A 24,842-nucleotide genomic window follows, 5' to 3' on the forward strand; every position below is an offset into this window, starting at 1 on the left:
TGTATGATCCTATATACAAATAAATGTTATTTGTGAAGAATATCTGGGATTGATTACTGTCTCAGAGTGGGTGAACAGTGAATTGCAAAGAGTAAGGTTTACATGTATGTTTTATTGAAGAGTAAAACTAGGTAGGCTCATAAGAGCTCAGGAGTGTGCATGTGTCTATAGTACTCTATGGCAGCAGTGTTTTGCAATGTTATTTATAGCTTTGTTATACAATGTTGCAAAACACTGCTTCCATAGAGTACTAAAAACACATGCACACTCCTGAGCTCTTATGAGCCTACTTAGTTTTACTCTTCAATAAAAGATACCAAGAGAACAAAGCAAATTTGATAACAGAAGTAAATTATAAACTTGTTTGAAATTGCATGCTCTCTGAATCATGAAAGTTTAATGTTGACTTTAATGTCCCTTTAAAGTATGTGTTTATTGAAAAAGATACTCATGGTATAAGTTATTCAGGAAAGATGGCAGGCAGAAATAAAACAATACACATACATACCTGGGAATGGTGTATTTACCTGGGAGAGATGTATCATAACAAAAAAGAGAAACCAGAAATTAAAGAGCTATCACGTGATTATTATTTTGATATGAATGATATCCCTTTCAAAGACAAAGAAGCAGGTATGCATTTTATAAATTAGCTCATATTTTAAATTTGTTGTTTGAATCTGTGATAAACTTTAAAGTCTGACTATATTATCCTCTCTTAGTTTTTTGTAGCTTCTGATCCTACAGTGAAAACGGACAGACTATGGCATGACAAGTATAGCCTTCGAAAATCTATGATCCCTTCATTTATTACTATGGATCAGTCTAAAAAGGTTGGTGATTGTATCACATTTCTTTCATTTACATTTCACTCAGCGAATTATGCAATGACCTGGTACTCTACAACATTGTGAATTCCAAACTGAGAGTGGCTCGAAGTTGATCATGACAAATAACAAATATCTGTGAATATGTACATATGAATATTATTCATATGTACATTTTATATGAATTAAAGAACCAATCTTTAATAGATAACCAACTCAAATATTTCATGAAAATTAGTGAAAACAAACCAAAACTTAACAAGTCATATTCTGGCTTTATTGTTTAAATTTTCTTTTGCTAATCAGTTGTTCCAAGCCAAACTTCAGATTGAATATGTTTAGGATACAGTAATCCTAAAGTATTTGATGGTTTTCTTTAAAGTGAACACATCTTTAAAATTGAGCTTTGTTGGTTTAATGCTATTGGTATCCTACGTGTACCCACTTAATATGTTCATATTTCTTTCATGTAATTAGCAAGAGTCCATGAGCTAGTGACGTATGGGATATACATTCCTACCAGGAGGGGCAAAGTTTCCCAAACCTCAAAATGCCCACAAATACACCCCTCACCACACCCACAATTCAGTTTTACAAACTTTGCCTCCGATGGAGGTGGTGAAGTAAGTTTGTGCTAGATTCTACGTTGATATGCGCTCCGCAGCAAGTTGGGGCCCGGTTTTCCTCTCAGCGTGCAGTGAATGTCAGAGGGATGTGAGGAGTATTGCCTATTTGAATGCAGTGATCTCCTTCTAAGGGGTCTATTTCATAGGTTCTCTGTTATCGGTCGTAGAGATTCATCTCTTACCTCCCTTTTCAGATCGACGATATACTCTTATATATACCATTACCTCTACTGATTCTCGTTTCAGTACTGGTTTGGCTATCTACTATATGTAGATGAGTGTCCTGGGGTAAGTAAGTCTTATTTTTTGTGACACTCCTAGCTATGGTTGGGCACTTTGTTTATAAAGTTCTAAATATATGTATTCAAACATTTATTTGCCTTGACTCAGAATGTTCAACTTTCCTTATTTTTCAGACAGTCAGTTTCATATTTGGGATAATGCATTTTAATTTAACATTTTTCTTACCTTAAATTTGACTTTTTCCCTGTGGGCTATTAGGCTCGCGGGGGCTGAAAATGCTTCATTTTATTGCGTCATTCTTGGCGCGGACTTTTTTGGCGCAAAAATTCTATTTCCGTTTCCGGCGTCATACGTGTCGCCGGAAGTTGCGTCACTTTTTGACGTTATTTTGCGCCAAAAATGTCGGCGTTCCGGATGTGGCGTCATTTTTGGCGCCAAAAAGCATTTAGGCGCCAAATAATGTGGGCGTCTTATTTGGCGCGAAAAAATATGGGCGTCACTCTTGTCTCCACATTATTTAAGTCTCATTTTTTATTGCTTCTGGTTGCTAGAAGCTTGCTCTTTGGCATTTTTTCCCATTCCTGAAACTGTCATTTAAGGAATTTGATCAATTTTGCTTTATATATATGTTGTTTTTAGTTTTTCATTATTCAATCAAGAGTTTGTTATTTTCAAATAGTGCTGGTACGTACTATTTACTCAGAAACAGAAAAGAGATGAAGAATTCTGTTTGTATGAGGAAAATGATTTTAGCAACCGTAACTAAAATCCATGGCTGTTCCACACAGGACTGTTGAGAGCATTAACTTCAGTTGGGATGCTTGAGGTATGACACATTCTAACAAGACGATGTAATGCTGGAAGCTGTCATTTCCCTATGGGATCCGGTAAGCCGTGTTTATTACGATTGTAAATAAGGGCTTCACAAGGGCTTATTTAGACTGTAGACATTTTTTGGGCTAAATCGATTGATATTAACACTTATTTAGCCTTGAGGAATCATTTATTCTGGGTATTTTGATATAATTATATCGGCAGGCACTGTTTTAGACACCTTATTCTTTAGGGGCTTTCCCAAAGCATAGGCAGAGTCTCATTTCCGCGCGGTGTTGCGCACTTGTTTTTGAGAGGCATGGCATGCAGTCGCATGTGAAAGGAGCTCTGATACTGATAAAAGACTTCTGAAGGCATCATTTGGTATCGTATTCCCCTTGGGTTTGTTGGGTCTCAGCAAAGCAGATACCAGGGACTGTAAAGGGGTTAAAGCTTAAAACGGCTCCGGTTCCGTTATTTTAAGGGTTAAAGCTTCCAAAATTGGTGTGCAATATTTTCAAGGCTTTAAGACACTGTGGTGAAAGTTTGGTGAATTTTGAACAATTCCTTCATGTTTTTTCGCAATTGCAGTAATAAAGTGTGTTCAGTTTAAAATTTAAAGTGACAGTAACGGTTTATTTCAAAACGTTTTTTGTACTTTCTTATCAAGTTTATGCCTGTTTAACATGTCTGAACTACCAGATAGACTGTGTTCTGAATGTGGGGAAGCCAGAATTCCTATTCATTTAAATAAATGTGATTTATGTGATAATGACAATGATGCCCAAGATGATTCCTCAAGTGAGGGGAGTAAGCATGGTACTGCATCATTCCCTCCTTCGTCTACACGAGTCTTGCCCACTCAGGAGGCCCCTAGTACATCTAGCGCGCCAATACTCCTTACTATGCAACAATTAACGGCTGTAATGGATAATTCTGTCAAAAACATTTTAGCCAAAATGAACCCTTGTCAGCGTAAGCGTGGATGCTCTGTTTTAGTTACTGAAGAGCATGACGACGCTGATATTAATATCTCTGACTCTTACATATTGCAAGATGTCTCACGTTGCATCTGAGTCAGAAGATACTACAGGAAAATCGCTGTCAAGTGTTGAATCTACCAAAGCTAAGTGTATCTGCTGTAAACTTTTGGTAGCTATTCCTCCAGCTGTTGTTTGTATTGATTGTCATGACAAACTTGTTAAAGCAGATAATATTTCCTTTAGTAAAGTACCATTGCCTGTTGCAGTTCCTTCAACATCTAAGGTGCAGAATGTTCCTGATAATATAAGAGATTTTGTTTCTGAATCCATAAAGAAGGCTATGTCTGTTATTTCTCCTTCTAGTAAACATAAAAAATCTTTTAAAACTTCTCTCCCTACAGATGAATTTTTAACTGAACATCATCATTCTGATTCTGATGATTCCTCTGGTTCAGAGGATTCTGTCTCAGAGGTTGATGCTGATAAATCTTCATATTTATTTAAAATGGAATGTATTCGTTCTTTACTTAAAGAAGTCCTAATTGCTTTAGAAATAGAGGATTCTGATCCTCTTGATACTAAATCTAAACGTTTAAATAAGGTTTTTAAAACTCCTGTAGTTATTCCAGAAGTTTTTCCTGTCCCTGATGCTATTTCTGCAGTAATTTCCAAAGAATGGGATAATTTGGGTAATTCATTTACTCCTTCTAAACGTTTTAAGCAATTATATCCTGTGCCGCCTGACAGATTAGAATTTTGGGACAAGATCCCTAAAGTTGATGGGGCTATTTCTACCTTTGCTAAACGTACTACTATTCCTACGTCAGATGGTACTTCGTTTAAGGATCCTCTAGATAGGAAAATGGAGTCCTTTCTAAGAAAAGCTTATCTGTGTTCAGGTATTCTTCTTAGACCTGCTATATCTTTGGCTGATGTTGCTGCAGCTTCAACTTTTTGGTTGGAAACTTTAGCGCAACAAGTAACACATCGTGATTCTCATGATATTATTATTCTTCTTCAACATGCTAATAATTTTATCTGTGATGCCATTTTTGATATTATCAGAGTTGATGTCAGGTTTATGTCTCTAGCTATTTTAGCTAGAAGAGCTTTATGGCTTAAAACTTGGAATGCTGATATGGCTTCTAAATCAACTTTACTTTCCATTTCTTTCCAGGGTAACAAATTATTTGGTTCTCAGTTGGATTCCATTATTTCAACTGTTACTGGTGGGAAAGGAACTTTTTTACCACAGGATAAAAAATCTAAAGGTAAAAACAGGGCTAATAATCGTTTTCGTTCCTTTCGTTTCAACAAAGAACAAAAGCCTGATCCTTCATCCTCAGGAGCAGTTTCAGTTTGGAGACCATCTCCAGTCTGGAATAAATCCAAGCCAGCTAGAAAGGCAAAGCCTGCTTCTAAGTCCACATGAAGGTGCGGCCCTCATTCCAGCTCAGCTGGTAGGGGGCAGGTTACGTTTTTTCAAAGAAATTTGGGTCAATTCTGTTCACAATCTTTGGATTCAGAGCATTGTTTCAGAAGGGTACAGAATTTGTTTCAAGTTGAGACCTCCTGCAAAGAGATTTTTTCTTTCCCGTGTCCCAGTAAATCCAGTAAAAGCTCAAGCATTTCTGAAATGTGTTTCAGATCTAGAGTTGACTGGAGTAATTATGCCAGTTCCAGTTCCGGAACAGGGGATGGGGTTTTATTCAAATCTCTTCATTGTACCAAAGAAGGAGAATTCCTTCAGACCAGTTCTGGATCTAAAAATATTGAATCGTTATGTAAGGATACCAACGTTCAAGATGGTAACTGTAAGGACTATCTTACCTTTTGTTCAGCAAGGGAATTATATGTCCACAATAGATTTACAGGATGCATATCTGCATATTCCGATTCATCCAGATCACTATCAGTTTCTGAGATTCTCTTTCCTAGACAAGCATTACCAGTTTGTGGCTCTGCCGTTTGGCCTAGCTACAGCTCCAAGAATTTTTACAAAGGTTCTCGGTGCCCTGCTGTCTGTAATCAGAGAACAGGGTATTGTGGTATTTCCTTATTTGGACGATATCTTGGTACTTGCTCAGTCTTTACATTTAGCAGAGTCTCATACGAATCGACTTGTGTTGTTTCTTCAAGATCATGGTTGGAGGATCAATTTACCAAAAAGTTCTTTGATTCCTCAGACAAAGGTAACCTTTCTGGGTTTCCAGATGGATTCAGTGTCCATGACTCTGTCTTTAACAGACAAGAGACGTTTAAAATTGATTACAGCTTGTCGAAACCTTCAGTCACAATCATTCCCTTCGGTAGCCTTATGCATGGAAATTCTAGGTCTTATGACTGCTGCATCGGACGCGATCCCCTTTGCTCGTTTTCACATGCGACCTCTTCAGCTCTGTATGCTGAAGCAATGGTGCAAGGATTACACGAAGATATCTCAATTAATATCTTTAAAACCGATTGTTCGACACTCTCTAACATGGTGGACAGATCACCATCGTTTAATTCAGTGGGCTTCTTTTGTGCTTCCGACCTGGACTGTAATTTCAACAGATGCAAGTCTCACAGGTTGGGGAGCTGTGTGGGGATCTCTGACGGCACAAGGAGTTTGGGAATCTCAGGAGGTGAGATTACCGATCAATATTTTGGAACTCCGTGCAATTTTCAGAGCTCTTCAGTTTTGGCCTCTTCTGAAGAGAGAATCGTTCATTTGTTTTCAGACAGACAATGTCACAACTGTGGCATACATCAATCATCAAGGAGGGACTCACAGTCCTCTGGCTATGAAAGAAGTATCTCGAATTTTGGTTTGGGCGGAATCCAGCTCCTGTCTAATCTCTGCGGTTCATATTCCAGGTGTAGACAATTGGGAAGCGGATTATCTCAGTCGCCAAACGTTGCATCCGGGCGAATGGTCTCTTCACCCAGAGGTATTTCTTCAGCTTGTTCAAATGTGGGAACTTCCAGAAATAGATCTGATGGCGTCCCATCTAAACAAGAAACTTCCCAGGTATCTGTCCAGATCCCGGGATCCTCAGGCGGAGGCAGTGGATGCATTATCACTTCCCTGGAAGTATCATCCTGCCTATATCTTTCCGCCTCTAGTTCTTCTTCCAAGAGTAATCTCCAAGATTCTGAAGGAATGCTCGTTTGTTCTGCTGGTAGCTCCGGCATGGCCTCACAGGTTTTGGTATGCGGATCTTGTCCGGATGGCCTCTTGCCAACCGTGGACTCTTCCGTTAAGACCAGACCTTCTGTCACAAGGTCCTTTTTTCCATCAGGATCTGAAATCCTTAAATTTAAAGGTATGGAGATTGAACGCTTGATTCTTGGTCAAAGAGGTTTCTCTGACTCTGTGATTAATACTATGTTACAGGCTCGTAAATCTGTATCTCGAGAGATATATTATAGAGTCTGGAAGACTTATATTTCTTGGTGTCTTTCTCATCATTTTTCCTGGCATTCTTTTAGAATACCGAGAATTTTACAGTTCCTTCAGGATGGTTTAGATAAGGGTTTGTCCGCAAGTTCTTTGAAAGGACAAATCTCTGCTCTTTCTGTTCTTTTTCACAGAAAGATTGCTATTCTTCCTGATATTCATTGTTTTGTACAAGCTTTGGTTCGTATAAAACCTGTCATTAAGTCAATTTCTCCTCCTTGGAGTTTGAATTTGGTTCTGGGAGCTCTTCAAGCTCCTCCGTTTGAACCTATGCATTCATTGGACATTAAATTACTTTCTTGGAAAGTTTTGTTCCTTTTGGCCATCTCTTCTGCCAGAAGAGTTTCTGAATTATCTGCTCTTTCTTGTGAGTCTCCTTTTCTGATTTTTCATCAGGATAAGGCGGTGTTGCGAACTTCTTTTGAATTTTTACCTAAAGTTGTGAATTCCAACAACATTAGTAGAGAAATTGTGGTTCCTTCATTATGTCCTAATCCTAAGAATTCTAAGGAGAAATCGTTGCATTCTTTAGATGTTGTTAGAGCTTTGAAATATTATGTTGAAGCTACGAAATCTTTTCGTAAGACTTCTAGTCTATTTGTTATCTTTTCCGGTTCTAGAAAAGGCCAGAAAGCTTCTGCCATTTCTTTGGCATCTTGGTTGAAATCTTTAATTCATCTTGCCTATGTTGAGTCGGGTAAAACTCCGCCTCAGAGAATTACAGCTCATTCTACTAGGTCAGTTTCTACTTCCTGGGCGTTTAGGAATGAAGCTTCGGTTGACCAGATCTGCAAAGCAGCTACTTGGTCCTCTTTGCATACTTTTACTAAATTCTACCATTTTGATGTATTTTCTTCTTCTGAAGCAGTCTTTGGTAGAAAAGTACTTCAGGCAGCGGTTTCAGTTTGAATCTTCTGCTTATGTTTTTCGTTAAACTTTATTTTGGGTGTGGATTTTTCAGCAGGAATTGGCTGTCTTTATTTTATCCCTCCCTCTCTAGTGACTCTTGTGTGGAAAGATCCACTTCTTGGGTAGTCATTATCCCATACGTCACTAGCTCATGGACTCTTGCTAATTACATGAAAGAAAACATAATTTATGTAAGAACTTACCTGATAAATTCATTTCTTTCATATTAGCAAGAGTCCATGAGGCCCGCCCTTTTTTTGTGGTGGTTATGATTTTGTATAAAGCACAATTATTCCAATTCCTTATTTTATATGCTTTCGCACTTTTTTTCTTATCACCCCACTTCTTGGCTATTCGTTAAACTGAATTGTGGGTGTGGTGAGGGGTGTATTTGTGGGCATTTTGAGGTTTGGGAAACTTTGCCCCTCCTGGTAGGAATGTATATCCCATACGTCACTAGCTCATGGACTCTTGCTAATATGAAAGAAATGAATTTATCAGGTAAGTTCTTACATAAATTATGTTTTTCTCAATCAAAAATTTTAAAATTATAAAGATCTTTTTTTTGTTTTTTATGAATTTTCAACCTGTATAAGGCTTAATCTACTTAAATTTTATTTTCAGGTTCTCCTGATTGGCAAGTCTATAAATTTTTTACATCAAGTATGCCATGATCAAACTCCAACTGCCAAGATGATGGCTGTGGCCAATGCAACAGAATCTACAAAAGATGGTAGGCTTGGTGACCAAAAAAGATTAAATCAATATAATTGTTTTTTTTTTTTCCAATTCTGCTGTTATCTTATTTCTATAAAATAAGCTTTTATCTAGCGACATAATTGCACAAGTAATGTATTACCAACTGTGAATTCACTTTATGTTGGATTGTAGCTTTAGAATTTCTACAGCTATTTACTCTGATACCAGTTAAGGTTATGCGTTACAGTGGAGAGAGTTAAAGGTACAGGAAAGTCAAAATTAAACTTGCATTATTCAGAAAGAACATTTTAAATTTAAGGCACTTTTCTTCTATAAGGTACGACGAGTCCACGGATTCATCCTTTACTTGTGGGATATTATCCTCCTGCTAACAGGAAGTGGCAAAGAGCACCACAGCAGAGCTGTCTATATAGCTCCTCCCTTAGCTCCACCCCCAGTCATTATCTTTGCCTACTCTAAGTACTAGGAAGGGTAAAGTGAAAGTGGTGATAAAATGTTAGTTTTTATTTTCTTCAAGCAAGAGTTTTTTATTTTAAATGGTACCGGTGTGTACTATTTTCTCTCAGGCAGCAGATGGATTAAGACTTCTGCCTGGAGGCTAATGATCTTGGCATTTGTCACTAAGATCCAGAGCAGTTCCCACAGAATGGCTGAGGAGTACAAGAATCTTCAGTGTGAGGAACGTTTTTCATGCTATACAGCAGTGCGGTATGTTTAGTCATTTTTTTTTTCTGGAGAGACTGGTATTTCAGAATTGGCTGACAGTATCCCCATGTGGGTAAGGGTAAGCAGTAATCCTAAGAGAAGAGGGGTATTACTAAGCTTGCATATAGGGGCTAAGAGAAAAAATGGTTGACACTGAGTTTGAATGTTTGTGGGCAAACGTTTATTGACCTGGGACTTCTGATAACGTTTTTGGCAGTGAAGTTTTTTATACTTTATTAGAGGGTACACTTGGCTTCTGTTTTCAGTTTTAGAACCCACATGGCTAGTTTGAGACCGCTCTGGTGCGGTTCATTTTGGCTGAGAGACATCGAGTGAGATGGGCGTGGCCTATTTTCGCACCTCAGTTGCGCAGTTGTATTTGCAAGTCTAGCAGCAAGCTCCAACTCCGGTGGGCCCTTGTGGAAGTTTTGGGCCAAATCGAAGCTTTAACCCTGTTATTCCAGTTCCCTGAGGGCAGGGGGAGGTTTTTTTCAAGATTTAAACCGTTATTAATGATCCGGTTTTTTACATACGGGTTAAGTGTTCCTTTCCTTGTGGGGCAAACTTAGCTGCTTAATTTGAATACTTATACAAAAAAAAATTGGATTCATTTAAAGCAGTTTTGCAGAATGTGTATGCTTTTTTTCTCTTAAAGGCGCAATACCGTGTTTTAAGATTGTTATTTTTTTCACTAAATAAAGTGTTTTCATGCCTGTTTGTGGTCATTACTAGCCTGTTTAACATGTCTGACATTGAAGAAAGCCAATGTTCAATGTGTTTAGAAGCCATTGTGGAACCCCCACTTAAAATGTGTCCCTCATGCACTGAAAGGGCTATAAATTGCAAAAAACATATTTTAGCTGATAAAAGTATGTTGCAGGATGATTCTCAGTCAGAAGGGAATCAGGTTATGCCATCTAATTCTCCCCAAGTGTCACAACCATTAACGCCCGCACAAGCGGTGCCAAGTACTTCTAGTGCGTCTAATTCTTTCACCCTGCAAGATATGGCCGCAGTTATGAATACTACCCTCACAGAGGTTTTATCTAAGCTGCCTGGGTTGCAGGGGAAGCGCAGTAGGTCTGGTGTTGAGAGTAAATGCTGAGCCCTCTGACGCTTTATTAGCCATATCCGATGTACCCTCACAATGTTCTGAGTTGGAGGTGAGGGATTTACTGTCTGAGGGAGAGATTTCTGATTCAGGAAAGATGTTCCCTCAGACAGACTCAGATATGATGGCTTTTAAATTTAAACTAGAACACCTCCGCTTGTTGCTCAGGGAGGTTTTAGCGACTCTGGATGATTGTGACCAGTGTTTCCTCTAAGGACAGTTTTGTGTGCAGCCTAGCAGTGAAACAGTTAACAAGAGAACCATACCTTACCATCTGCATTGTGCAGTGTTTGCTAATTGCAGGGTGTGGTTACCTAATTAACTGTTTCACTGCTGGGCCGCACACAAAACTGGCCTTTGAGGGAACACTGATTGTGACCCTATTGTAATTCCAGAGAAATTGTGTAAAATGGACAGATATCTAGAGGTTCCTGCTTACACTGTTTTTCCGGTCCCTAAGAGGATTTCGGACATTGTTACTAAGGAGTGGGATAGAGCAGGTATTCCGTTTTCTCCCCCTCCTACTTTTAAGAAAATGTTTCCCATATCAGACACCATGCAGGATTAGTGGCAGACGGTCCCTAAGGTGGAGGGAGCTATTTCTACCCTGGCTAAGCGTACAACGATACCTATTGAGGACAGTTGTGCTTTCAAAGATCCTATGGATAACAAATTAGAGGGTCTTCTAAAGAAAATATTTATTCATCAGGGTTTTCTTCTGCAACCTATAGCGTGCATTGTTCCTGTAACTACTGCAGCTGCTTTTTGGTTCGAGGCTCTAGAAGAGGCTCTTCAGGTTGAGACCCCATTAGATGATATTCTGGATAGAATTAGGGCTCTCAATCTAGCTAATTCTTTCATTACAGATGCCGCTTTTCAACTGGCTAAATTAGTGGCAAAGAATTCAGGTTTTGCAATTTTAGCGCGTAGAGCATTATAGCTTAAGTCCTGGTCTGCTGACGTGTCATCAAAATCTAAGCTTTTAGCCATCCCTTTCAAGGGCCTGAACTGAAAGCGATCATTTCGGACATCACTGGAGGAAAAGGCCATGCCCTTCCTCAGGATAAGACAAATAAGATGAGGACCAAACAAAATAATTTTCGTTCCTTTCGAAACTTCAAAGGTGGTCCCTCTTCCTCCTCCCCTGCTGCAAAGCAGGAGAGGATTTTGCTCAATCCAAGTCAGTCTGGAGATCTAACCAGACTTGGAACAAAGGTAAACAGGCCAAGAAGCCCGCTGCTGCCACCAAGAAAGCATGTAGGGGCAGCCACTGATCCAGGACCGGATCTAGTAGGGGGCAGACTTTCTCTCTTTGCTCAGGCTTGGGCAAGAGACGTTCAGGACTCCTGGGCTTTAGAAATTGTGACCCAGGGGGGTATCTTCTAGACTTCAGATTCTCCTCCAAGGGGGAGATTTCATCTTTCTCGATTGTCTGTAAACCATACAAAAAGAGAGGCGTTCTTACGCTGTGTAGAAGACCTATATACCATGGGAGTAATCTGCCCAGTTCCAAAAACAGAACAGGGGCAGGAGTTTTACTCCAATCTGTTTGTGGTTCCCAAAAAAGAGGAAACCTTCAGACCAATTTTAGATCTCAAGATCCTAAACAAATTCCTCAGAGTCCCATCCTTCAAGATGGAGACCATTCGTACTATTTTACCAATGATCCAGGAGGGTCAATATATGACCACCGTGGATTTAAAGGATGCGTATCTGCACATCCATATCCACAAAGATCATCACCAGTTTCTCAAGTTCGCCTTTCTGGACAAGCATTACCAGTTTGTGGCTCTTCCCTTCGGTTTGGCCACTGCTCCCAAAATTTTCACAAAGGTGCTAGGGTCCCTTCTGGCGGTTCTAAGGCCGCGGGGCATAGCAGTGGCGCCTTATCTGGACGATATCTTAATTCAGGCATCAACTTACCAAATAGCCAAATCTCACACGGACATCGTGTTGGCTTTCCTAAGATCTCACGGGTGGAAGGTGAACTTAAAAAAAAGAGTTCACTTACCCCTCTCACAAGAGTTCCATTCCTGGGAACTCTGATAGATTCGGTAGACATGAAAATTTTTCTGACGGAGGTCAGGAAATCAAAGATTTTAACCACCTGCCGAACTCTTCATTCCATTCCTCGGCCGTCACTGGCTCAGTGTATGGAGGTAATCGGACTAATGGTAGCGGCAATGGACATAGTTCAGTTTGCTCGCTTGCATCTCAGACCACTGCAACTATGCATGCTCAAACAGTGGAATGGGGATTATGCAAATTTATCTCCTCAGATAAACCTGGATCAAGAGACCAGAGACTCTCTTCTTTGGTGGTTGTGACAGGATCATCTGTCCCAGGGAATGTGTTTCCGCAGGCCAGCATGGGTCATAGTGACGACGGACTCCAGCCTATTGGGCTGGGGTGCAGTCTGGAATTCCCTGAAAGCACAGGGAGTGTTGCTCTCCTCCCGATAAATATTTTAGATCTAAGAGCGATATTCAATGCGCTTCAGGCGTGGCCTCAGCTGGCTTCGGCCAGATTCATAAGATTCCAGTCGGACAAAATCACGACTGTAGCATATATCAATCATCAGGGGGGAACAAAGAGTTCTCTAGCGATGATAGAGGTTACCAATATAATTCGATGGGCAGAGACTCACTCTTGTCATCTATCAGCAATCTATATCCCAGGAGTGGAGAACTGGGAAGCGGATTTTCTAAGTCGTCAGACTTTTCATCCGGGGGAGTGGGAACTCCATTCGGAGGTGTTTGCACAATTGATTCATCAATGGGGCACACCAGAATTGGATCTGATGGCGTCTCTTCAGAACGCCAAACTTCCTTGTTACGGGCCCAGATAAAGGGATCCTCGAGCAGTACTGATAGATGCTCTAGCAGTACCTTGGTCGTTCAACCTGGCTTATGTGTTTCCACCATTTCCTCTCCTCCCTAGTTTGATTGCCAAAATCAAACAGGAGAGAGCTTCAGTGATTTTGATAGCACCTGCGTGGCCACGCAGGACCTGGTATGCAGACCTGGTGGACATGTCATCTCTACCACCATGGACACTACCACTGAGACGGGACCTTCTCATTCAAGGTCCGTTCCAGCATCCAAATCTAATTTCTCTGCGGCTGACTGTCTGGAGATTGAACGCTTGATTTTATCCAAGCAGGGATTCTCTGAGTCGGTCATAGATACCTTGATTCAGGCTCGAAAGCCTGTCACTAGGAAGATTTATCATAAGATATGGCGTAAATATCTTTATTGATGTGAATCCAAAGGCTACTCATGGAGTAAGATCAGGATTCCTAGGATTTTGTCCTTTCTCCAAGAAGGATTGGAGAAGGGGTTATCAGCTAGTTCCCTAAAGGGACAGATATCTGGTTTGTCAAGTTTACTGCACAAGCATCTGGCAGATGTTCCAGACGTTCAGTCGTTTTGTCAGGCTTTAGTTAGAATCAAGCCTGTGTTTAAACCTGTTGCTTCACCATGGAGTTTGAATTTAGTTCTTAAAGTTCTTCAAGGGTGTCCGACTGTTACCCCTTCGGGGGAGATTTGCTGGCCGCCAGATTTTGTGAACCAACTTCAAACGGCAGTCTCTAAAGTTATCCATGCTTTACCGCGTTCTGCTAAGCGCAAGCGTAGAGCTTTCCAGAGCGTCCTTACTCAGGATTAATCTATGTCAGAAACTCCTGCGGAGTGGTACGATGATGAGGCCCACTCCAACGCTTCGGAGGGTGTTCTTTCTGGTTCGGAGTTCGTTCCAGCTAAACCTCCGGCGGCGGAGGAACCTTGCTATAGGTTTAAAATGGAGAATTTTTGCTGCAGCAAGTGATTGCTACTCTGGAGGTTCCGGAGCCGAAGCTTCTGGAAGAACCTTCCATTCCTAAGCTGGACAGGGTGAATGAGGACAGGGTGGTGCCCCAGACCTTCCCTGTTCCTGTAAAGATGACAAATATAAAGAATTAAAAGGAGCGATTAGGTTCTTCCTTTTCCCCTTCTTCTACCTTTAAAAAGCTTTTCCCCGTTCCGGAGGCCCAGCTTGAGCTGTGGGGAACCATTCCCAAGGGGGATGGGGCTATCTCCACTCTCGCTAAGAGTATGACTATTCCTCTAGAGGATAGCTCGTCATTCAAGGAGCCCATGGATAACAAGTTGGAAAACATGTTAAGGAATATGTTTCAACCGGCAGTGGCTGTTGCCACGGTTGCCGAAGCTGCATCATATTGGTTTGATTCTCTGTGCGAGATGATTGAGGGCGAGCTCTCTTTCGAAGAAGTTCAGGAAAGGATTAAGGCGCTAAAGATTGCCAATTCTTTCATTTGCAACGCCAATATGCAGATTATTCGCCTGCACACCAAAGTGCCAGGTTTTTCCATTTTAGCACGCAGGGCGCTGTGGCTAAAATCTTGGTCGGCGGACATGACTTCTAAGCTGCTTTACTGTCCCTGCCTTTTTAAGGTATCATTTTGTTCGGTCCAGGCCTGGACTCTATTATATCCACCGTTTACGTGAGGCAAGGGTGCCTTCCTGCCCCAGGATAAGAAGGCTAAGCCTAAGGGTTCTAATTTTCGTCCCTTTCACGCGGACAAGGCCCAAAGCTAGCAGCCCAATCAGGCTTGGAACAAGTCTAAGCAGAACAAGAAGCCCGCCGAAACAAAATCGGCATGAAGGGGCGGCCCCTGACAGGTCTACGGACCGAGTAGGGGGCATATTGTCTCTTTTCTCCAACGCCTGGTTGCAGGATGTTTAGGACTCTGGGTTCTGGAGGTTGTTGCCCAGGGTTACAGTATAGGGTTCAGGTCCCCTCCACCCAGGGGCAGATTCCTTGTTTCAAACCTATCTTCAATGCCGGAAAGAGAGAGGCCTTTCTAGAGTGTGTGAGGGATCTCTCATCTGTAGGCGTTATCGTACCAGTACCCCATGCAGAAAGGGGTCTTGGATCCTATTTAATTCTGTTTTTGGTTCCAAAGGAGGAGGGCACATTCTGCCCGATTCTGGATTTAAAGTGTTTAAACAAGTTACAGTCCGTTCCATCGTTCAAAATGGAAACGATCAGGTCCATTTTGCCTCTAGTTCAAGAGGGGCAGTTCATGACCACAATAGACTTGAAGGATGCCTACCTACATTTTCCAATTCACAGGGACCACTTCAAGTTTCTTAGATTTGCGTTTCTGGACCAACATTTTCAATTTGTGGCCCATCCCTTCGTTCTAGTGACAGCCCTGAGAGTCATTACGAAGGTTCTGGGTGCTCCGCTCCCAGTGGCCACATCCAGTGGTATAGCGGTGGCGCCCTACCTGGACGACATTCTAGTTCAGGCGCTGTCCTTTCATCTGGCAGAAGTCAACTCAAGAGCTCTGCTTCTGTTACTTCAACACCGGAAAGAGCTCCCTGGTTCCCTTCACCAGGGTGGAGTTTCTGGGTACGATACTAGACTCCGTGTCCATGAAGATATTCCTCACAGATCAGCGACGCAGGAAGATTGTATCCACCTGTCTTGCCCTTTAGTTCTCAAGGATTCCCTCAGTGGCTCAGTGTATGGAGGTGATTGGGCTTATGGTCTCCAGAATAGACGTCATTCCATTCGCAAGATTTCATCTCAGACCTCTTCAACTGTGCATGTTGAGACACTGGAACGGCAGTCATTCCGATCTGTCACAGCTGATATCCATGGATGCACGGACTCGAAATTCCCTCTCTTGGTGGATCCGTCCGGTCCAGTTGTCCATGGGGACATCCTTCTTGAGACCGCCATGGGAGATTGTGACCACGGACACAAGTCTGATGGGATGGGGAGCTGTTTGGGGTGCCAGGATGGCACAGGGAAATTGGTCTCGACTGGAGTCTCTTCCGATAAATATCCTGGAACTGCGAGTGTTCTACAACGCCCTGAAGGCGTTGCCCTGTCTGGGGGAATGCAACTTTATCAGGTTCCAGATGGACAACATTACCTTGGTGGCATACATCAACCACCAGGGGGGGTACGAGGAGCTCCCTAGCAATGAGGGAGGTGTCTCGGATTCTGGAGTAGGCTGAGACCCACGGCTGTTCGCTCTCAGTGATCCACATCCCTGGAGTGGACAACTGGGAAGCAGACTTTCTCTGCAGGCAAACATTTCATCCAGGAGAATGGTCTCTTCACCCCGAGGTGTTAGCGGAGAGTTGTCTCAGATGGGGGACGCAAGAGATCGATCTCATGGCCTCCCGATTAAATTACAAACTTCCCTGATACGGGTCGAGGGACCCCCCAAGCGGAGCTGATAGATGCGTTGGGGGTACCTTGGGAGTTCAGTTTAGTGTACCTTTTTCCTCCGTGACCACTTCTACCTCGTATAGTGGCACAGATAAAGCTGAAGAGAGCGTCGTCCATTCTGATTGCTCCTTCATGGCCGCGGAGGACTTGGTTTGCGGATCTGGTGGAGATGCCATCCTCTCCACTGTGGAGGTTACCCTGTCGCAAGGATTTGGTGGAACAGGGTCCTTTTCAACATCAGAATCTAGATTCTCTGAGGCTGACTGCGTGGAGATTTAACGCTTAGTCCTAGCCAAGAGAGGTTTTTCTGAAACCGTGATTGATACTCTAGTTCAGGCAAGGAAGCCAGTCACTCGGCGCATCTACCATAAGGTGTGGAGAGTTTACTTGTCCTGGTGTGAGACACATGGATATCCTTTGCACAAGATAATGGTATCCAGGATGTTTTCCTTTCTCCAGGAGGGTTTGGAGAAAGGTCTTGCCGCTAGTTCCTTGCAGGGACAGATCTCGGCTCTATCAGTGTTGTTGCATAGGAAGCTCGCTGAGCTTCCTAACATTCAATCCTTTGTTCAGGCCCTGTCTAGAATCAGGCCTGTCTTTAGGCAGTCTGCTCCCCCGTGGAGCTTGAGTTTGGTTCTTAAGAATTTACAGAGGGCTTCATTTAAGCCTATGCATTCTCTTTACATAAGGATCCTGTCTTGGAAGGTTCTTTTTCTGTTAGCCATCGCATCGGCCCACAGATTTTCCAAACTTGTGGCCTTGAAACATGAGCCCCCTTATCTGGTGTTTCACGCAAATAAGTCTGTTCTTCGCACAGGCTTGGGTTTTCTTCCCAAGGTGGTGTCTGACTGTAACATCAATCGGGAAATAGTTGTTCCTTCTTTGTGCCCTAGCCCCTCTTCTTCTAAGGAGAGGCTACTTCATAATCTGGATGTGGTTCGTGCCTTGAAGTTCTATCTTCAGGCGACTAAAGATTTCAGACAATCTAACTCTCTTTTTGTAGTCTATTCAGGGAAGCGCAGGGGTCAGCGGGCCTCTGCTGCTTCTTTTTCTTTTTGGCTGAGGATCTTGATCCACCTCACCTATGAGACGGCGGGACACAAGCCCCCTCAGAGGATTACGGCTCATTCCAATAGAGCAGTGACTTCTTCTTGGGCCTTCAAAAATGAGTCTTCTATGGAGCAGATTTGTAAGGCGGCTACCTGGTCCTCCTTGCATACTTTCACAAAGCTTTACAAATTTGTCGTCTTTGCTTCTGCGGAAGCTGTTTTTGGGAGAAAGGTAATACAGGCTGTGGTTTAAGGGTCCGCCTTTGCCCTCCCGGTTTCATTCAGTGTCCTCTAGAGCTTGGGTATATGTTTCCCAATAGTAATGAATGAAGCCGTGGACTCTCCTCCCCTTTAGATGGAAAATATAAATTATGCTTACCTGATAATTTTATTTCCATTGTGGGGATGAGAGTTCACGGCTCCCGCCCGTATTTCCGGCGGGCCTAAATTTTATGTTTTCTTCTGGCACCATTTATACCCTGATATTTCTCCTACTGTTCCTTGTTCCCTCGGCAGAATGACTGGGGGATGAGGGGAGTGGGGGAGGTATTTAAGCCTTTGGCTGGGTTGTCTTTGCCCCCCCCCCCCCCCCCCCGGGTTGCCAGGTTCTTAATTCACAATAGTAATGAATGAAGCCGTGGACTCTCCTCCCCACGATGTAAATAAAATTATCAGGTAAGCATAATTTGTTTTTTAGTGGCCAGTTGTTTCTTTGTTAGTTTGTATTGCGCTCAAAAGCAACACTTCTCATAACTAGTAATATGAGAGATAATAAAGCACCCTGTGCTATCCATTCAAAGTATAGGGTGCAATATACTTCGACTATGATTCTCTGGTTAACCATTTTTATATCCACTTGTAATACCAGATTCTGCACTATTCTTAGTGCAGGGTTGCACTATAGATAAACACCCTACACTTTTGGTTGTGCGGCACTTGTAATCTGGCCCTTTATTTGCATATTTAGAAAATCACTTATTAAACTTCTTGAAAATTATAACTTCTTGGTTTTCATACTTTACATGAAGAAAGTGGGTGTATTGGAGTATCCGTTTTAAAATAGAGCCACTAATGAAGTAAGCTTACTGTGTTCCCAGATGTTTAGTAACAATAGCTTGTGACTTTGTAATCAAATAAATTAATTTTTAGTCACTTTTCTCACCCTTTAGCAGCAGACTTGTTCACAGATTTGGAAAATGCCTTCCAAGGGAAAATAGACGCTGCATATTACGAGACCAGCAAATACCTGTTAGATGTCCTTAACAAGAATTATAATCTGCTTGAGCACATGCAGGCCATGAGGCGATATCTCTTGTTGGGACAGGGGGACTTCATACGTCACCTAATGGATTTGCTCAAGTAAGAATTGATCATGATTTCCACTGTATTATTATTTAGAAGTGGTGCTTTGTTCATAAAATTAGCATTCAAACTATGATTTTCAATTTTTGTTTAAAGTAATTTGATAGAATTAACTGGTATGTGTGAATAATTTAAGTGTTAAACTGCAGCTGATAAAGAATATTATATCAGGGCTCAAAATTTCAAGTCCTAAGGTACTAGCCAGGTCAAAATGTTACTCGCCATTGAACCCAAACGCTCCACCTTTACAGCAGCATTGCTATTGTGTTTTACACGCCCAGCCTTCAATAATGAGTGAATGATGATTTCACTACTTCCATTACTCTCCACAGTTTCTATTGGTCAATTGCGTGTGGACAAGTGGAAATTTTGAGCCCTGGTAATACTGTACAATATTAAACATGTCTATAAAATGCAGTTTATATTTAGGTCTAATAAACTTACTTTAACCCCTTAATGACCACAGCACTTTTCCATTTTCTGTCCGTTTGGGACCAAGGCTATTTTTACATTTTTGAGGTGTTTGTGTTTAGCTGTAATTTTCCTCTTACTCATTTACTGTACCCACACATATTATATATCGTTTTTCTCGCCATTAAATGGACTTTCTAAAGATACCATTATTTTCATCATATCTTATAATTTACTATAAAAAAAATTATAAAATATGAAGAAAAAATGGAAAAAAACACACTTTTTCTAACTTTGACCCCCAAAATCTGTTACACATCTACAACCACCAAAAAACACCTATGCTAAATAGTTTCTTAATTTTGTCCAGAGTTTAGAAATTCCCAATGTTTACATGTTCTTTCCTTTTTTTGCAAGTTATAGGGCCATAAATACAAGTAGCACTTTGCTATTTCCAAACCACTTTTCTCCAACATTGGTGTGTCCGGTCCACGGCGTCATCCATTACTTGTGGGAAATGTTCTCCCCCACAGGGAAAGGCAAGGAGAGCACACAGCAAGAGCTGTCCATATAGCTCCCCCTCTGGCTCCACCCCCCAGTCATTCTCCTTGCCGCTCTGAACAAGTAGCATCTACCACGGGGATGGCGAGGAGTTTGTGGTGTTAGTTGTAGTTTTTTATTCTTCTATCAAGAATCTTACTATCAATCCAGCAGGGTCAATTTTTGACTACCGTGGATCTGAAGGATGCGTATCTGCATATCCCAATCCACAAATCTCATCATCAGTTCCTGAGGTTCGCCTTTCTGGACAAACATTACCAGTTTGTGGCTCTTGCATTCGGTTTAGCCACCGCTCCCAGAATCTTCACAAAGGTGCTAGGGTCCCTTCTAGCGGTCCTAAGACCGAGGGGCATCGCTGTAGCACCTTATCTAGACGACATCCTAATCCAAGCGTCGTCTCTTTCCAAAGTGAGGGCTCATACAGACATTGTGTTGGTTTTTCTCAGATCTCACGGGTGGAAAGTGAACATAGAAAAAAGTTCACTGTCACCGTCCACAAGGGTTCCTTTTCTGGGAACAATAATAGATTCTGTGGAAATGAAGATCTTTCTCACAGATGTCAGAAAGACAAAGCTTCTAAAAGCTTGTCGAGTTCTTCACTCTATTCCTCAACCGTCCATAGCTCAATGCATGGAAGTAATAGGACTAATGGTCGCAGCAATGGATGTGGTTCGTTTTGCTCGAATTCATCTAAGACCATTACAGCTGTGCATTCTCAATCAGTGGAATGGGGACTATACAGACTTGTCTCCCCAAATTCAAGTAGACCAGGTAACCAGGGACTCACTTCTCTGGTGGTTGACCCAGGATCACCTGTCTCAGGGAATGAGTTTCCGCAGACCGTAGTGGGTCATCGTCACGACCGACGCCAGCCTCTTGGGGTGGGGCGCGGTCTGTGACTCTCTGAAAGCTCAGGGCCTATGGTCGCGGGAAGATTCGTTTCTCCCGATAAACATTTTGGAACTAAGAGCAATATTCAATGCGCTCCTGGCTTGGCCTCAGCTAGCGGAAGCCAGGTTCATAAGATTTCAGTCGGACAACATAACGACTGTTGCGTACATCAATCATCAGGGGGGAACAAAGAGTTCCCTAGCGATGAAGGAAGTAACCAAGATAATCCAATGGGCAGAGAATCACTCCTGCCATCTATCTGCTATTCACATCCCAGGAGTAGACAACTGGGAGGTGGACTATTTGAGTCGTCAGACTTTCCATCCGGGGGAGTGGGAACTCCATCCGGAGGTCTTTGCTCAGTTAACCAAATTATGGGGCATTCCAGACAAGGATCTAATGGCGTCCCGTCAGAACTTCAAGATTCCTTGCTACGGGTCCAGATCCAGGGATCCCAAGGCGACTCTAGTGGATGCATTAGTGGCGCCTTGGTCGTTCAACCTAGCATATGTGTTTCCACCGTTTCCTCTCCTCCCCAGGCTCATAGCCAGGATCAAACAGGAGAAGGCCTCGGTGATTCTGATAGCTCCTGCGTGGCCACGCAGGACTTGGTATGCAGACCTGGTGAATATGTCATCGGCTCCACCATGGAAGCTACCTTTGAGACAGGACCTTCTAGTACAAGGTCCATTCGAACATCCAAATCTAGTTTCTCTGCAGCTGACTGCTTGGAAATTGAACGCTTGATTTTATCCAAGCGTGGGTTTTCAAATTCTGTGATTGATACTCTGGTCCAAGCCAGAAAACCTGTGACTAGAAGGATTTACCATAAAATATGGAAAAAATATATCTGTTGGTGTGAATCCAAAGGATTCTCCTGGAGTAAGATTAAAATTCCAAAGATTCTCTCCTTTCTCCAAGAAGGTTTGGATAAAGGATTGTCAGCTAGTTCTCCAAAAGGACAGATTTCTGCATTATCCGTCTTGTTGCACAAACGACTGGCAGCTTTGCCAGATGTACAAGCTTTTGTTCAGGCTTTGGTTAGAATCAAGCCTGTTTACAGACCCATGACTCCTCCTTGGAGTCTAAATTTAGTTCTTTCAGTTCTTCAAGGGGTTCCGTTTGAACCTTTACATTCCATAGATATTAAGTTACTATCTTGGAAAGTTCTGTTTTTGGTTGCTATTTCTTCTGCTAGAAGAGTTTCTGAATTATCTGCTTTGCAGTGTGATCCACCCTATCTGGTGTTCCATTCAGATAAGGTTGTTTTGCGTACTAAGCCTGGTTTTCTTCCAAAAGTTGTTTCCCACGAGAACATCAACCAGGAAATAGTTGTTCCTTCTTTGTGTCCGAATCCAGTTTCAAAGAAGGAACGTTTAAAGCACGAACAACATCTAAATTGTGTAATAAAGTTCTATTTAGAAGCAACAAAAGATTTTAGACAAACCTCATCCTTGTTTGTCGTTTACTCTGGTAAGAGGAGAGGTCAAAAAGCTACTGCTACCTCTCTCTCTTTCTGGCTGAAAAGCATTATCCGCTTGGCTTATGAGACTGCCGGACGGCAGCCTCCTGACCGTATCACAGCTCACTCTACTAGGGCTGTGGCTTCCACATGGGCCTATAAGAACGAGGCTTCTGTTGACCAGATATGTAAGGCAGCGACTTGGTCTTCTCTGCACACTTTTGCCAAATTCTACAAATTTTATATTTTTGCTTCTTCGGAGGCTGTTTTTGGGAGAAAGGTTTTGCAAGCCTTGGTTCCTTCTGTTTAGGTAACCTGATTTGCTCCCTCCCTTCATCCGTGTCCTAAAGCTTTGGTATTGGTTCCCACAAGTAATGGATGACGCCGTGGACCGGACACACCAATGTTGGAGAAAACAGAATTTATGCTTACCTGATAAATTACTTTCTCCAACGGTGTGTCCGGTCCACGGCCCGCCCTGGTTTTTTTAATCAGGTTGAAATTTTTTTTCTTTATACACTACAGTCACCACGGCACCCTATAGTTTCTCCTTTTTCTCCTAACCGTCGGTCGAATGACTGGGGGGCGGAGACAGAGGGGGAGCTATATGGACAGCTCTTGCTGTGTGCTCTCCTTGCCTTTCCCTGTGGGGGAGAACATTTCCCACAAGTAATGGATGACGCCGTGGACCGGACACACCGTTGGAGAAAGTAATTTATCAGGTAAGCATAAATTCTGTTTTTTTTTTTTTAAATTAGCGCTAGTTACATTGGAGCACTGATATCTTTCAGGAATCCCTGAATATCCCATGACATGTATATATTTTTTTTTAGAAGACATACCAAAGTATTGATCTAGGCCAATTTTGGTATATTTCATGCCACCATTTCACCGCCAAATGTGTTCAAATAAAAAAAAATCGTTCACTTTTTCACATTTTTTTTTTTACAAACTTTATGTTTCTCACTGAAATTATTTACAAACAGCTTGTGCAATTATGGCATAAATGGTTGTAAATTTTTCTCTGGGATCCCCTTTGTTCAGAAATAGCAGACATATATGGCTTTGGAGTTGCTTTTTAGTAATTAGAAGGCCGTTAAATGCCATTGCGCACCACACATGTATTATGCCCAGCAGTGAAGGGGTTAATTAGGGAGCATGTAGGGAGCTTTTTGGGGTAATTTTAGCTTTAGTGTAGTGTAGTAGACAACCCAAAGTATTGATCTAGGCCCATTTTGGTATATTTCATACCATCATTTCACTGCCAAATGCGATAAAATAAAAAAAAACTTTAAATTTTTCCAAATTTTAGGTTCCTCACTGAAATCATTTACAAACCGCTTGTGTAATTATGGCATAAATGGTTGTAAATGCTTCTCTGGGATCCCCTTTGTTCAGAAATAGCAGACATATATGGCTTTGGCATTGCTTTTTAGTATTTAGAAGGCCGCTAAATGCCGCTGCGCATCACACGTGTATTATGGCTAGCAGTGAAGGGGTTAATTAGGTAGCTTGTAGGGTTAATTTTAGCTTTAGTGTAGAGATCAGGCTCCCACCTGACACATCACTCCCCCTGATCCCTCCCAAACAGCTCCCTTACCTCCCCCACCCCACAATTGTCCCCGCCATCTTAAGTACTGGCAGAAATTCTGCCAGTACTAAAATAAAAGGCATCCTTTTTTTCTTTCTTTTTTTCCCTGTGCATATTTACATATGCTGCTGTGTAGGATCCCCTCCTTAGCCCCCAACCTCCCTGCCCCCCCCAACAGCTCTCTAACCTCCCCCTCTACCTTCTTGGCAGCCATCTTGGGTACTGACAGCTGTCTGCCAGTACCCAGTTTACAATATTTTTTCTCTTTTTTATTTTATTTTTCTCCTGTTAAGTGTAGTCAGTCCACGGGTCATCATTACTTATGGGATATTAACTCCTCCCCAACAGGAAGTGCAAGAGGATCACCCAAGCAGAGCTGCTATATAGCTCCTCCCCTCTACGTCACACCCAGTCATTCTCTTGCACCCAACTAATAGATAGGATGTGTGAGAGGACTGTGGTGATTAAACTTAGTTTTTTTATATCTTCAATCAAAAGTTTGTTATTTTAAACGGCACCGGAGTGTGTTGTTTTCTTCTCAGGCAGAATTTGAAGAAGAATCTACCTGAGTTTTTGTGTATGATCTTAGCGGACGTAACTAAGATCCATTTGCTGTTCTCTGCCATTCTGAGGAGTAAGGTAACTTCAGATCAGGGGACAGCGGGCAGGTTCACCTGCAAAGAGGTATGTTGCAGTATATTATTTTCTAAGGAATGGAATTGACTGAGAAAATACTGCTAATACCGATATAATGTAAGTACAGCCTTAAATGCAGTAGTAGCAACTGGTATCAGGCTGATATGTATGTATGTTTACACTTAAGTATTTCTGGGGAATGGCACTTCACTGGGAAAATACTGTATGCATATAACTTTTAGCCTAACTTGCAG

At 42.1% G+C, this 24,842-nt stretch overlaps 1 protein-coding gene across 1 annotated transcript in view; it reads left to right on the plus strand.

Annotated features, from left to right (window-relative positions):
* Positions 1–24,842, plus strand: part of TUBGCP3 (tubulin gamma complex associated protein 3) — a 932,421-nt gene that overhangs the window by 635,966 nt on the left and 271,613 nt on the right. Inside the window, exons 10-12 of the mRNA XM_053705469.1 lie at positions 723–833; positions 8,468–8,576; positions 18,844–19,033. Coding sequence (XP_053561444.1) covers positions 723–833; positions 8,468–8,576; positions 18,844–19,033 — 410 coding nt within the window. The remainder of the gene's footprint in view (positions 1–722; positions 834–8,467; positions 8,577–18,843; positions 19,034–24,842) is intronic.

The sequence above is a fragment of the Bombina bombina genome, chromosome 3, assembly GCF_027579735.1.
Source record: "Bombina bombina isolate aBomBom1 chromosome 3, aBomBom1.pri, whole genome shotgun sequence".
NCBI lineage: Eukaryota > Metazoa > Chordata > Amphibia > Anura > Bombinatoridae > Bombina > Bombina bombina.